Raw genomic sequence first — 15,904 nt, 5'->3', positions numbered from 1 at the left:
GTCTGTCCTGAGATGGTGGAGTCAGGTCAGAGTTATGGCGGCGATTTTAGATTGTGGAAGCAAGTGGCTGCCAGGGGCTCTGCTTGAGTGGGCTCCAGGCCAACTTGCCCCCATTTCAATTTACCCAAGTCTGTTCAGCCATGCACAGTCTGAGATTAACTGCGGCTTTTGATCTCTTTCAAGATTTATTTATGGGTCACTGAAGCAAGACCGGTCATAGAGCTTACAGGGTGGTGCTGGAGTTGGTTTGTGGGGGTGATTGCCAGTGCTTCCATAAGTATTGGAAAGTAGGGGGAGGTAGCCCACCCCAACTCTGAGAAAGCCTGGAGATTTCAATCACAAAACCCGCATATCAGAATTTTCAGCAGATTATATCTTGGTGAGATCCGTCCTGAGATGGTGGAGTCAGGCCAGAGGTATGGCCACAATTTTAAATTGTGGAAGAAAGTGGCTGGTGGGGGCTCTGCTTGAGCAGGCCACCAGTCATCCCGCCCTCCTCTGATTTACCCCCATCTGTTTTGCCATGCATGGGTCCAAGATTAACTGTGGCTTTTGATCTCTTTTGAGATTTATCTATAAGTCTCTGAAATAAGGCCAATAAATGAGCTTGTATAGCTGAGCCAGAGGTAGTGGTTTTTGGGCATGGCTCCCACATATATAACTTTTGGCTATTTGATTTCTTGAAGAACTTGGTCCCAAGTTGTTGGGTTCTGGCCTAAGGCACAATGGCAATTTTGGGGTGTCAGGAAAGCCTGAAGGCACCATCTGGCTGCTGATGCACTTGCCCCACAGGTACAGATTGACCTGCTGGAGGCACCATACCCCCGTAAGACAATTTCTGACATGTAAGTTTTCAAAAAATGAATACTCACAATAGGATGATGTTGAAATACACTTTCAAGCTAGAAAAAAGCTTCGTGAAAGATATTCCCATCAAAATGAGGAAGCAAATACATGTGATATCAAAAAGGGGCTCTAACTCTAACAAAAAACAGTGGAAATAAATCATTAGTGAGAGATTCTAAGATATAACTACTGTGTAGCATACGTAAATTAATCCTTTTTCCAGATAGGAACCCACTGAATATTGGAGAAATATCTTTTTCCTTTTTCTTTTTTTTTTTTTTTAGCCTTTTGGGTCACACCTGGCGATGCACAGGGGTTATTCCTGGCTCTGCACTCAGGAATTACTCCTGGCGGTGCTCAGGAAACCATATGGGATGTTGGAATTTGAACCCGGGTTGGCCGCGTGCAAGGCAAACGCCCTACCCACTGTGCTATCGCTCCAGCCCCTGGAGAAATATCTTTAAGATGAATATGGTAGAACAGCAAATGTGTGTGAACATATTGGGTAGAGATGTAAACAGGATCAGAGGCTAGGGATAAATCCATGATAAATGCATAGAATTAAAAAGGCATCAAATTAAAAAGACACGAATTTTGGAAGAAACAAATAGTAACTTAAAAATTAGAAGTAATTATTATACTATGTGGGTCATTTGACTAATGACATTTATATAGTCAGAATAGTATAACAGTGAATAGCTATATAAACAAAATTGTGACAATTATATGTGTTATAATTGATGAGGGAATGCAACCTTGGCCCACAGAGAGAAGGAAAGAGTAGAGGGGAGAGAGAGAAGAGACAGATGAGAAGCACTGGGGGCCAGAACAAGGGATTCATGTACAAAGGTGGCATTAAGAAATGATAGAACCAAATATCCAAATCACAGAGTCAACAACACTGAAATCAAGAGACCCAAACTTAAACAACCAAACTTAGAAAGGTGCCTGTCAAGAGGGCAGCTGGAGGGGGAGAAATATGGGAAGAACCTGGGAACACTGGTGGAGGGAAGTCAACAATGGTGGTGTATTATTGTATGTCTAAAACTCAAATATGAATAACTTTGTAAATCACGATGCTCTAATTAAAAAAGGAAGGAAGGAAGGAAGGAAGGAAGGAAGGAAGGAAGGAAGGAAGGAAGGAAGGAAGGAAGGAAGGAAGGAAGGAAGTGTAGGATAACATAGCCTCAGGTAGTTTAGGTTTATTGGGTTACTCCCATTACAGTGCTCCTATTCCTCTTTGTTTATTTGTAGCTTCTTTCTTAGTGTTCTGTTGACTTGTAAATAATGTTTTTCTCTTCTCCTTGAGTCCTTTGCATAGTTTATTCAGAGCAAGTCCTTTTTGTATGGACACAGGAAGACTTAGCAAATGTTATACTTTTGTAACCTGGGAGTCATTTGACTCTACATGATATTTTCCTCCTGGGCATCTGTTCTCTCGACCTAAGTCTCAGCTGCCCTTACTTCCTAGCACCCCCAAAAGCAGGGTCCCGACGAGGGATGAGACGGACCCAGGGCAAGCGGTGAGTTGTGTGCTACCCTGGCATAGAGATGAGCCTGGCCAAAGTGCCTAATGCTTAACTATAAGTTAAGAGCTTGATTATGGACAAATGTTGTCATGATCCAAACAGTGATAACTAGATTTGGACCCTGCTAGGGTGAGGAATGATTAATCTGGCCTGAGTGCTGTGGTCTGAGCCTGTGGCAAGATGTTGCCAGGAGAGCTGCCTTGCAAACCTCAATGTATCTCTTGCTATGTCCATACAAAAACAACTAGTATTAAGATGTTAAGTGTTTGGACTAAGGAAAAGGAAAAAAACCTTAAGAGTCAGGAAGGGCTTTGGAATGCCCTGCCCTCAGGAAGGGCTTTCTTATCGCCTTTCTTTGACCACTGACCGTCCTGATCCAGTCCACACGCTGCAGTTCCAGAGCACCGAACGCGGGTGGTGAGACAGAGCCGCCCAGAGAGCCCGCGAGTGCACTCGCCCCTTGGCGAGCAGGAAGGCAGGAAGGCAGGAAGGCAGGAAGGCAGGAAGGAAGGAAGGAAGGCAGGAAGGCAGGAAGGAAGGAAGGAAGGAAGGAAGGCAGGCAGGCAGGAAGGAAGGAAGGAAGGAAGGAAGGAAGGAAGGAAGGAAGGAAGGAAGGAAGGAAGGAAGGAAGGAAGGAAGGAAGGAAGGAAGGAAGGAAGGAAGGAAGGAAGAAAGGCAGGCCTGAGATATAGCTCAAAAATCTGGAACACAGCCTCACATGTGTAGGATGACATTGGGTTTGTCCTTTCAGCCTTGCCACAGGGAACGTAGTTTACCTTAAAGCAATGTCCTTTCTCTATGGACACAGGAAGATAGTTAATATTATGCTCTTGTAACTTGGGAGTTGATTGATTCCACGTAATATTTACTCGTGAGTAAATATTATTTACTCACGTGAGTAAATATTATCTGCTTTCTCGACTCAGTTGCCCTTAGATCCTAGCACCCCAAAAGTAGGGTCCCGACCAGGGACGGAAGGGACCCAGGACAAGCTGTGAGCTACCCTGACATCGAAATGGGCCAGGCCAAAGTGCCACAATACTCAACTATAAGTTGAGAGCATGGTCATAGACAAATGCTGTCATGATCCAAAAGTAATGACGAGACTAGGACCCGGCTAGGGATAGGAAGACTAACCTGGCCTGAAGACTGTGGTCTGGAACAGTGAGATGTGTTCAGGAAGAACCAAACTTTAAGTTTGATATATCTCTTACTGTGCTAATAGAGAATGACATTGCTAGAAATATCAGAAGTAGATTTACTACAACTAATTAAGTGGATTACTAGCTGAGGAAAGAAGAATCAACATACCCTGAATAGGATCCACCCTTAAGCATATCTCCTAGGAATCTGTAGTAATCTCCTAGATGAGATTTTATCCTTGAGTTAATCTCCTAGAAGAGTGGTCTTACCCCTCTTTGTTGATTTGTTAATGTTCAACCCACCTTTGTATCACCACTCTCTGTGAATGCTATATAAACTAAGACTGTAAGAGAGGAGGGTCAGAAGTGGGGGTCAGAGTCAGAAGGGTCACAGTCAGAAGTGAGAGCAAAGGGCTCCAGAGAAAGAAGCAGAAGGGCTCCAGAAAGAGAGATCAGGAGAGATTGGAAGACACCAGAGGAGAGATGACAGAGACAGAGTCAGAGACAGATAGAAGAGAGCACAGCGGCATACACAGAAGAGGAGCGCAGAGGAGCCATCCTGATCTGGTCCATACACAGCAGCTTGAGAGCACTGAACATGAGTGGCGAGATAGAGAGCCGCCCTGAGAGCCCACGAACACACACGTCACCTTTCTGACCGCACACACCCGCTTGTATTTTTTATAGCATGTAAAAAGCCAAGTTTTATTTTCAGCAGCAAACAGTCCTTCCAAGCACCTGTGGAGTAACCTATAAGCAATGAGCCAGAAGTATCCCCTGAGCACCAATGGGGAAGTAGCTAGATCTTCAATAAAACATGAATAGAGAATGTGTAAAATTCAAAATTCATTTAGCTTTACTAAAATGTACAAATATATTTGACAAACACAAAAACTGGGTTTTTTTTAATACTATGGTAAAAAGTGTGAGCAGTCAGAAATTTTTCAATTTTTATAAGTCCTTATTAGTTTTGGTTTGTGGCCACACTCAGCAGTGCTGGAGAAGGGATAACAATCCCAACTCAGTGCTCAATGGAGCATGTGTGACGGGAATCAAACCCAGGGCTCCAGTCCTTTGAGCTATCTTCTTGTCCCTACTTTTGGAATAAAAATTAACTATTCTATATGAGCTTGTTACGCATTTTTCAAACACCTTCTCATTGCACTGTGTGGAGCCTCAGGAAGTTGCTTGTTTCAGGTACTTACCAAGATGTTGATTTCTGAGTAATATAGCAAATCTTGGTCAGCAAAAGCTCCAACAAATACCCTCGGTGAGAGTCTCCCAACATATGCAGTTCATCCACGACCACTATTCCTAAAAGGATTTTCCAGATACTTGATTTTAGAAACTATTGTGATCCCAAGAATGTTTAAGATTCAGATCTTCTTGTCCACCACCACCCCACTTCCCTTCCCTGTATTGTTGGAATGACTAGGAGTTGCATATATGCCTGGCTATAAGAGTTGTGGTGTTCGCCAGGGGTAGCACATCAAGGACAGTGCTCATGCATTTGGCTGCAGTGCTCCTTCAATAATGGTGCTTGCTTACGTGCTGATGTGGGCTGTGTGCTTTAGTAGTTAGTGTTCACACATTCTGGCTGTAGTGCTCACAGATGCTCAGTAGGGATCACACTCCTTGCTGCTGATGTTCGCACATCTTTTAATTGGGGGTTAAAGTCTCTTAATTGTGAAGTTCACATACACCTGGCTCTGGTACAGCCCCTAATCATTTATACCACTGAGATTACTGACAGTAGAGAGCTGCTAAGACTGGTTCATGCATGGGACGGCTCTGAGGATGGACCTTGCAACCTTCAATTTATAAGGCAGGTGTTTTAAGGCACTGGGCAATTCCTCAGAGTCCCAAGACTTAGTATCTATCTTACACATTAAACGGCTGTCATTATAATGCATTGCAGATGATGCAGTTTTAACCATAGAAGAAAAATTAGATTCCATATACTGGACAAAATTTCTTCCAAAATATTTCAGGTATCATGAGTAATCCTATACAACGTATTGTGGATCTAAAAATCAACAACTAGCCGACTCAGAAAAAACTGCCTCTCCTTATTTAGATACTACATAACTGGTAGTCTTGTAGAAAATATGTTGAATGAGGTATGAGATACATCTGTGGTAATTATTCAGTTTATTTGCTTTGCTAAAGGGAAAATAGTCAGGGCAACCATACTCACATTGGAAATGAGTTAGAAAAGAGATATCAGATCAATAAGTCATTTTTGTTTTTGTGTTGTATCTTGTTTGTTTTTGTTGTTAGGCCAAAACTGGCTATGTTCACAGGAAGAAATAATTTTTTTAGGGACATTTCTGCATGGTTATAGTAAGCTAGTGAGCTTCCTAATATATAACATAAATATGATCACAGCCTTCTTTACTACTTGAAAAATATCAAACCAGTCTATGAACTTGGAATAAGTCTCAAAATTACTAAAAATTATTATCAGTCAAAGCCTTTAAGTATTTTCATAAAATAAGTTTCCACTTATTATAGGTATTCTTCCTACATGCATTCCTACCAAAATCAAAAATTGTTAGACTATTTATTTCCCAACAACATACGATGCTCCTCTTACTTTTTTTTTCTTTTTTTTTTAATTTAATAGTTTATTTTTAATTAGTGAGTCAACGTGAGTGTACAGTTACAGATTTATACATTTTTGTGCTCATGTTTCTCCCTTACAAAGGGAGTTTGATAACCCATCCCTTCACCAGTGCCCATTCTCTACCAAAAGTAAACCCAACATCCCTCCCCCCCCTCCCCAGTCCTGTCTCCCCCCACCCCACACTGCCACTATGGCAGGGTATTCCCTTTTGTTCTCTTTCTGATTAGGTGTTGTGGTTTGCAATAAAGGTGTTGAGTGGCCATTGTGTTCAGTCTCTAGTCTATATTGGGCCCGCATCATCTTTCCCCCACATGACCTCCAATCACATTTTACTTGGTGTTCCCTTCTCTGAGTTGCCCAGAATGAGAGACCAGCCTCCAAGCCATGGAGACAACCTCCTGGTACTTATTTCTACTATTCTTGGGTGTTAGTCTTATAGTCTGTTATTCTATAGTCCACAGATGAGTGCAATCTTCCTATGTCTGTCTCTCTCTTTCTGACTCATTTCACTTAGCATAATACTTTCCATGCTGATCCACTTATATGCAAATGTCATGACCTCATTCTTTCTAGCAGCTGCATAGTATTCCATTGTATAGATGTACCAGTGTTTCTTCAACCAGTCATCTGTTCTAGGGCACTCGGGTTTTTTCCAGATTCTGGCTATTGTAAACAGTGCTGCGATGAACATATAAGTGCAGATGTCATTTCGACTATACTTTTTGGCTTTTCTGGGATATATTCCCAGCAGTGGTATTGCTGGGTCAAATTGGAATGCTCCTCTTACTTATCAGAAATCAACTACCAAGCCATGAATTATTTCAGCATTCATTTATTAATCACCCCCGCAAATTACTCTACCTAGTGTGTCAGGCATTGTGCTAAGTCACTGTCACACTGTCATCCTGTTGATTATCGATTTGCTCGAGCAGGCACCAATAATGTCTCCACTGTGAGACTTGTTACTGTATTTAGCATATCGAATACACCATGAGTAGCTTGCCAGGCTCTGCCGTGCGGACGAGATACTGTCAGTAGCTTGCCGGGCTCTCCAAGAGGGGCGAAGGAATCAAACCTGGGTCGGCAGTATGCAAGGCAAATGCCCTACCCACTGTGCTATTGTGCTAAGTATATTAGATATAATACTTAATGTCATTCAATTGTAATTCTCAAAATAACCTTAAGTCCAATAGGGTCAAAAATAATAAGACAATTCCAATAAAAATTTATAAGTATGATTTCTCTCCTCAAGTTTATGGAGCACAATCTAAGTCTCACTAATCTTTTTTTTTCTTTTTGGGTCACACCCAGCAGTGCTCAGGGGTTACTCCAGGCTCTGTGCTTAGGAATTATTCCTAGCGGTGCTTGGGGAACCATATGGGATGCTGGGGACTGAACCCGGATCAGCCGCATGCAAGGCAAACACCCTACCTCCTATACTATTGCTCCAGCCCCTAATTAATCTTTCATTCACTACTCAACCCTAAATTATACCAACTTTACTATTTTAGTTCTGATATTCTGGTTCCTTCCGTTACTGCTGCTACATAATGGACTTTTCTAAATGTTTTGGTTTTCTTTTCTTTTTTAAAACAGAAAGATAGAAAATCATTTTAGAGTCCAACAGTTTCAAGTTAAAATACAGTGTAGCTCCATGTCATTTCCCTGGTAAACGTGAACCTCTGGGTCCAGGTCTAATATAAATAACATAGCATAAGAATATAATAATAGGAGATGAAGCAATAGTACAACAGGTAGGGTGTTTTGCCTTGCACTCGGCCAACCTGGGTTCAATTCCCAGCATCCCATGTGGTCCCCCGGGCACTGCCGGGAGTAATTTGTGAGTGCAAAGCCAGGAGTAACCCCTATGCATCGCCGTGTGACCCAAAAAGCCAAAAAAAAAAAAAAGAATAAGAATATATATAGATACTAGTATAGATACTAATTTCAGGGAAAGCAGATTTAGCACCAACATGCTTTCTTTTATTCTGGATAAAATTTATACATAAAAGAAGCAATGAGAAATAACTATAGAGGATACTTAAGTATATCCTCTGTTTTTTAGGTGCAAAAGTAAATGAAAATAGAGTAAGTTAATATCAGAAAAACACAAAACTTTTTTTTCCCCTTTGGTTTTGGGGCCATATCCAGCAGTGCTCAGAGCTCATTCCTGGTTCTGTCCTCAGGGAAATCTTTGGGAGATGCTTGGAGACTATACAGGGTGCCAGGGACCAATCCCAGTCAGTGATATGCAAGGCAAGTATCTTACCTGCTGCACTATCTCTCCCACAAAACATTTTTTTCAGTGCACACAGAGATCCTAACATTACAGATGTTGATTCTCAATTCCAGAAGCAAATGACAATAGGAAAATAATAACTGACATATAGAAATAAAAACAGCTCTACTCCATTCCCTAAAGAAACAGCAATAGAAAGCTTTTGTTTATTTTCTGATTTTCTTACCTAGCAAATCCAGCTTATTTTCCTCGATGAGGCGATTGATCAGACCATTGGCTCTCTCAATTGTGCAAACAGCAATATCCAAGGAGGAAAAATGCCTTGCTGGAGAGGTACTGCCCATGTACCCATCTACTTTTATTCCTACTTCCTGAAACAAACTCTAAATAGAATACAAAGGAGAAATACAGGTGAAATTATTTGAAATTCATGATTTGTAAATTGATTTTATTCCAGAACACTGATGTGACTACCTAAACACACTTTTTCAGACTGCTATTAATTATCAGTCAGGACAATGAGAGAAGGACACACTGATTCATTTTAGAATTACACACTAAAAATACAAAGGTTAGAATTGATGGAACTCACTACAGAGGTTTTCTGTTAAGGCAGAGTCCAATAAAGCTAAACATGCCATTTAAATGATAGCATTTACAAAGCAATTTTAAGAGTGACATACAGAAATTAAAATTGGAGAAAAAATATATTAAATCCTAACATTTTAATCTAAAGAGCAAAACACAAGTGTTTCCATAACAAAATACAAAGTTTAAGAAACAATGTATACTTTATTAAGAAATCATTCTCAAAAAAAAAAAAAGATCATTCTCATTATCCCACTAACACCTAGATTTTCAAAATATGAAAGTTTTTAAAAGTCAAATGCAAGGGACCCTTGTAAGTTAATTGTAATGTGTTTTCTTAATTAAAAAAGATCCTTTCATCATTCTGTTAAGTTAGTTAAAGGATCTTAGTAGGGCCACCTTTAATAGTCACTGGCTCTGAAACAGTCAAAAATATTTACAGAATCATGGAAGTTTAGAATTATTCATTAATCAAGTTTCTGAGTATTTTCTGAGCTAACCCACAAAAGAAGGGTTAACATCCTCATTTACCACTGAAAAAACAGGCCAAATAGATTATATGCAGCCTAAAGATATAGTGACAAACCTGGGAATAGAACCCAGATTTCTCTGTCAACCTGTCTGTATTAGTTTTGTTGCACATTTATCTCATGCAGAAAGTACAATAACAAGCTATTCAGGGGGCTGGAGCGATAGCACAGCGGGTAGGGTGTTTGCCTTGCACGCGGCCGACCCGGGTTCTAATCCCAGCATCCCATATGGTCCCCTGAGCACTGCCAGGGGTAATTCCTGAGTGAAGAGCCAGGAGTAACCCCTGTGCATCGCCGGGTGTGACCCAAAAACAAAACAAAAAAAAAAAAACAAGCTATTCAATGAAATATAAATTTTAAATGCCTTAAAAATCCACATCATAAAACATGAAAAATATAATTAATCATTTTTACAAGAAAAGATGAAGAGACGAAAGGCTGGAACTTTATCCCATCAGCAGTGGTTTTTATTTTTTGGGGTTTTTTTTTTTTTTTTTTTTTTTTTTTTTTTAATGGTTAGGCATTCTATTACAGGGGCTGGAGAGCTAGGACATCAAGTAAAGTGCTTGACCTGCACATGGCCTATGGGAGTTGGATCCCTTCCACCCCATATGGTCCACAGACCAGCCTGGAGTGATCCCTGAGCTCAATTCAGGAGCAAGCCCTAATGAGCACAGCTGAGTGTGGCACAAAACCAAACAAAAAATCCACGTCAGCAGCTGTGGGCATAGAAATACTGCTTCTACACATCAAAAAGACTACTGAGGTGGATGGTGCCCTGTAGTGTGGTCAGGAAGGAAACAGAAGTTACTTGGAGCTAGGTCAACAGCCAAGCATCCCCCTGTCCCTTCTGTAAAGCAGGGAGCCCTTTCCCTGAAGGAGGGGTGGGTGGACCGAAGGAAAGATGGAGGGGAAGAGAAAGGCAGAAGATGAGGGGGTGATGTGTCCGCAGGGCCTAGGGCTTTGAAATAAGGTCTTCTTCATAAATGGTCAATTTCAAAATTATACTGAACGCAATAAAATAAACTATTTCTACTTACTTTGTTATAGGCTTATTTCAAATATGTAAAGCCACAACTGCCAATAACAGGGCTTATCATAATTGTTAACAGTAAATAAGAACATTACCTGAAGATAATATTTCTTCTCTTTAGCCACAGACACAAAGGGCAGAATAAACAAAGCTTTCTTCCGAATTTCCAAAACCCGCTTCAAAATAAGTAATTCAGCAACCAGAGTTTTTCCAGCACTTGTAGGAGCTAAAAATTGTTATTTCGCAAGATTATAACAGAAAAATGGTAATATTTGGTATACAAGAATAATATATATCCAAAAATTATAGAGCTGAAGGCTAGCCTATCATTAAGGAGCCAAATGCAAATCTAGCATTTGCAAAGACTTTATATCCCAAAAGTCTGACTTTTCTATTTTAGGCAAAATGATTTATGATACTTTTAATGCTAAGTAAAGTTAGAAGGAGACCTCTGTCATGCGGCAAATAAAGAAACAGTAAGAGAATATGTTAACATATGGCCAAAAACACTAGAACCTGAAAATGGGTCAATGACATTTAATTAGCTTTACACATTATCTCTAAAAATAGAAAATTATTTAATATCTTTATATCAACAACAAATCAATAAATAATAAATATCATTGAATACTAAACTTCCTTTATGTACTAAATGGCTAGAAAGCCCTGCTTTTCAAGACTGGAGAGATAGTCCAACAGGCAGGGTGCTTGCCTGAGATGTGGCTGGCCCACCTTCATCCCGATATCACAGAAGGTCCCAAAAGCCCTGCTAGAAGTGATCCCTGAGCACAGAGCCAGAAATCCTAAACACTGATGGGCGTGGTTCAAAATACAAAAAAAAGAAAAAAGAAACCTTTGCTTTGAGGGTGAACAATTTTAATATACTTTAAAATTAATTAAAATGGAATTTGAGGGGCTGGAGCGATAGCACAGCAGGTAGGGCACTTGCCATGCACGTAGCTAATAAAAGTCTCTTACCTTATGGGATGCTGGGTTCGATTCCCAGCATCCCATAAGGTCCCTTAAGTATTGCCAGGGGTAGTTCCTAAATGCAGAGCCAAGAGTGACCTCTGTGCATCGCCAGGTGTGAACCAAAAAGAAAAAAAAATGGAATTTGAGGAAAGGGCATTGTAAGGAAGTTATGGAAAACAAAATAGAACTTATAAGAAGGAAAAAGAAAGAAAGGAATACCATGCAAAAGAAAACATGCGCAAAGATCTGACAAGAAGTAATTTAGTAAGAAAATAAGGTATCAAACATGAACGTTCCATAATGTTACCATGTGGAAAATTCAGAATTTATCCAAAAGCAATGCAGAGGGACTAGTGAATTTTATGAAAAGGCATAACAAGGTCATATTCATATGTTTTAAACATTACTTTAGATTGAGGCAAGACCAGAAAAGAGAAAAGATACAGGAGTTATAGGTAATGGCATAATCTGGAATAAAAATGATACCAAATTAGGCAATGGATCTTAGAGCACAATAAATTTGAGGCGATTTTAACTCTTTTTTTTTTTTTTTTTTTTTGCTTTTTGGGTCACACCCAGCGATGCTCAGGGGTTACTCCTGGCTTTGCACTCAGGAATTACTCCTGGCGGTGCTTGGAGGACCATATGGGATGCCGGGGATCGAACCCGGGTCGGCCACGTGAAAGGCAAACACCCTACCCGCTGTGCTATCGCTCCGGCCCCGATTTTAACTCTTAACTTGGAGAATAGATGAGCTGGTGTCCAGAGTTATCAATGAAACTAAAGTTTTAATTTAATAGATGAATAGTTGAATCGTTAGAGCTAACTCCAACAACTGAGTTAAGGAGCACATTCCTTACACGCAGAGACCCCAGGCTCAATCCCCAGTACTGCCTGTCTCCTGGAGCACTGCCAGATGAGGCCCTGAGAGCCCACAGAACCACACTGCTGGGCGGAGCAGTGAAACTTCAGACTCATCCATTATTGATGGCCCCAGCATCCATTGAGAACTACTGAGATCCACCCAGATACAAAAATTGAAATGGTTCACACTCTTTCTACATTTGAAAAATTGTTCTAAGCACTCTATCACAATAATCTGTATGTAGTGGAGACAGCTTTCAAAGTTGTTATTTTGCACCAGATTCAGATGAATAAAAGTCTCTTACCAAATGATCAGGAGGGGGGGTTTTGCTGGTTTCTGAGGGGTAAAGGTTTCTTTACTTTTGTTTTTATTTTCCAATACAGGGACGCTCACTCTACCCCTAAGCCACATCCCCAGACCAAATGATATTTTAAAGTCAGGATAGTAAGTACAAACATATATCAAAGCTGCTCTTGAAGGTTCATTAGTTTTGAGTATATTATCCCATACAAGCAGGTTAACTTAAACATATTACAGACTTATCATGTGAGCACTCATTTATACATTAAAGCTCAAGACAATGAAAAGCAATAAATACCCACTGGGTGTTTTTATCTGCCACTGCACAATCAACAGTATGCTGGGAGAAGAGGTAAGCACAAGAGCTCTTTAAACTGTTTCTCTTGCTTCCAGCCACAGTGACCTAACAGAACGTATCTAATTTAAGTGTGTATATCAAAGTTTACTTTTCATGTATTTTTTATTTTTCCTCTAGTTTGTTTTTGTTGCTGCTGCTGCTATTTTGGTTTTGGGCTACCCCAGGGGATGCTCAAGGGTTACTCCTGGTTCTGCACTCAGTGATTACTACTGGCAGTGCTCCAGGAACCGGAAGAGGTGCTGGGGATCAAACCAGGGCTTGCCCCGTGCAAGGAAAGTGCCCTGCCCGCTGTACTACCTCTGGCTCCCACTTTTTTTACTTTTAAAGAACTTGCCACCCACCTCTTTAAAAAAAAAAAAAATTAACCCCCAAAAGTATCCTTCTGATTAACAGCATCTTTAGAATAGTAGAGAAATTAATTTTCACAAATTTGAATACCTGAATAGACTAAATTCTTTCCTTCTAGGACACGTCCAAGCAAAAGGCACTCTGCCTGCCAGTCAAACATCTTTTTTACACCAAAACTGTGATATTTCTCTAGAACAGCCGTAGGAAGTCCCCAGTTTGCCAAAAGTAGTTTGTCTGTTTGGTCGTCAGGAATTGTCAGCTTGCATTCCCCTTTCGAAAGAAAAAAGAAAAAAACAGAAGGCAGGGAGGAATGTCAGCAATAGTTGAACTTACTTCTAGCATAGGGCGTCAGCTTCCCATTGCGTTTTGAAACTCCTGGGTGTTCCAAAGAGGCTATTTTAAAGCACAACCAGTATAAGCATCAGTCAGGAGCACTGGGCATTGGGAGCAGAGTGCCAACGGGAATGAGATTTGACCAACCAGTTAAGTTGTTTCTGCCAAGCTGGAAAGATCTAGAAGCCACTGAGGTGTTAGGACCACCGAGCCCCTGAGCGAGGCTGCTGGGAAGGGGACCCGCCGCAGCAGGCGCGGGCTGCCAGCCGGGCACAGACGCGGGCGTGCAGGGGAGAAGCGCTCGGCGCGGACTCCGGGACCAGCCTCTGCGCGTACCTGGCGCGGCGCCGGGCGGCCTCAGCCCGGGCCCGGAGCCCAGCGGGCCGTCACTGCCGTCGCCGTCGCTCCCCGAGGAATCGGAGCCCGGCGTCGAACGCCGCCGCTTCCTACCACACCGAGGAAGATTCATCGCAAACCCCGTCGAGGGGTTCAGAGAAAGCCAGGGACCCAGCGTGCTCCGGGCTGGGAGAAACCGGGTCCGATGACAGATGGGACCGCCATTTTCCCGCCACGGTTTTCAAACTCGGTCCTCCCGGCCGGCTCCGGAACCATAGAGTTCTCGGTGGCGAGAGTAACCTGAGAACCATAGAATCGTGGAGAAGGAGCGACCGGTTCTCCGCCGGGTTTAATATTCCTCAGCCTCTTTCATTCCTGTTTAGCTGAAGACGCGCTACATTAAAGAGCGGGGGGCTGTGGGTTCGTCCAGCTGGAGAGTGGTGGTGGTGTGATGTGTGGGTGTGGGGGGAGGGGCAAAAAAAGACGCTGTGAATATTCCTTTGTAATCAGACTGACCTAAGAAGTTTTGTCTTTTTTGTCTATTTCTGGTTTTCATAGCATGGATATATTTACTTCAACATGAACCACCATGAACAGGTAGATTCGAAAGGGAGCTTTCAGTGTCTGTCTGTCCCTCACCTTGCGACCAATTTCGCTCGGCAAGGTATCTCCATGTAATAGAGAATGGCAGCCATAAAATGACTCTATTCATTAGTGGGATATAAAAAATAATCATAGCTAAAGTATGAGACTAATATCCAAGGACAGAAAAATCAGGGTCCAGGAGGAAAGAAAGAGGGAGAGCGCCCGGGGGCAGGGAGGGAGGGAGAGAGGGGGGAGGGGGAGGGGGGACGGAGAAGGGGGAGGGGGAGGGAGAGAGAGGGGAGGGGAGAGGGAGAGGGGGAGGGAAAGAGAGAAAGAGGGAGAGACAAAAAGTGTATGCTATGGGGGGGTGGGGCGGAAGTGGGGCCAGAATATAACTGGGGATATTGGACACTGGTGGTGGGAAATGTGCACTAGTTAAGACACAGGTGTTGGAACATTGTATGGCTGAAACCCAACCATGAACAATTTTGTAACTATCTCACAGCGATTCAATTAAAAAATGAAGATATTCAAAAATAAAAACATAAAGAAAAGTTAAAACTAAAAACAAAACTTAATTTGCTTCTTAAATTCAGTTCATTTCTGAAGATTTCACTTTTGCTTATTTTGAAATGACTAGAATATGATTTTCCCAAACGCATACTTTGTGTTTATTCTCAATATGTTTATTGCTCACAGCTCATATAAAGTATTTTTCTTTGTCATTAGAAAAGAAAACATCTATCATATTAGTATTTTTAATTATCACGGATTACGCAAACATTCTACAAATAAAATTTAGGTTTGTTTTGTTTTGTTTGCCTTTTGGGTCACTCCCTGTGATGCATGCCAGGCAAATGCCCTACCTACTGTCCCATCACTCTGGCCCCTAAAATTTGGGGTTTTTTTTAATGTAACCATTTTTTAATGTAATTTTTTTAAATGTAACTAGTTACTTGCGTTGGTCCGGCAGTGGCTCTCTCTGTGCACAATTTCAACTAGAACCATCATATACACTGAGAAATAAGTGGCCGAGAATTAGGGACGGCTGGTTCCTACAATCCTTCCTGTAACGCCTGAATCCAAGCTAAGAACTCCGCGGGAAAGGCAGAATCAAGAGACTTCTGATGTAGACTAGTGCGTGAACGACTTCGCTGGACAGTGAATACGATTCTATAGTATTAGAAATTTCAAAATGACCAGCTTAAATATATAACAATAGTGATGATAATAATACAAGAGAGGGATGTAGCACTTGAAAATCAAGTCTGTGA

The 15,904-nt window shown here is 41.5% G+C and overlaps 1 protein-coding gene across 1 annotated transcript in view; it reads right to left on the bottom strand.

Moving 5' to 3' along the window:
• Positions 1-14,178, bottom strand: part of POLQ (DNA polymerase theta) — a 105,441-nt gene extending 91,263 nt beyond the window's left edge. Inside the window, exons 1-5 of the mRNA XM_055129486.1 lie at positions 14,046-14,178; positions 13,467-13,646; positions 10,629-10,759; positions 8,609-8,765; positions 4,723-4,831 (exon numbers count right to left, since the gene is read on the bottom strand). Coding sequence (XP_054985461.1) covers positions 4,723-4,831; positions 8,609-8,765; positions 10,629-10,759; positions 13,467-13,646; positions 14,046-14,178 — 710 coding nt within the window. The remainder of the gene's footprint in view (positions 1-4,722; positions 4,832-8,608; positions 8,766-10,628; positions 10,760-13,466; positions 13,647-14,045) is intronic.
• Positions 14,179-15,904: the final 1,726 nt, after the last annotated feature.

This window comes from Sorex araneus, chromosome 2 (genome assembly GCF_027595985.1).
Source record: "Sorex araneus isolate mSorAra2 chromosome 2, mSorAra2.pri, whole genome shotgun sequence".
Taxonomy (NCBI): Eukaryota; Metazoa; Chordata; class Mammalia; order Eulipotyphla; family Soricidae; genus Sorex; species Sorex araneus.
This window is presented reverse-complemented; position numbering and strand designations above follow the sequence as displayed.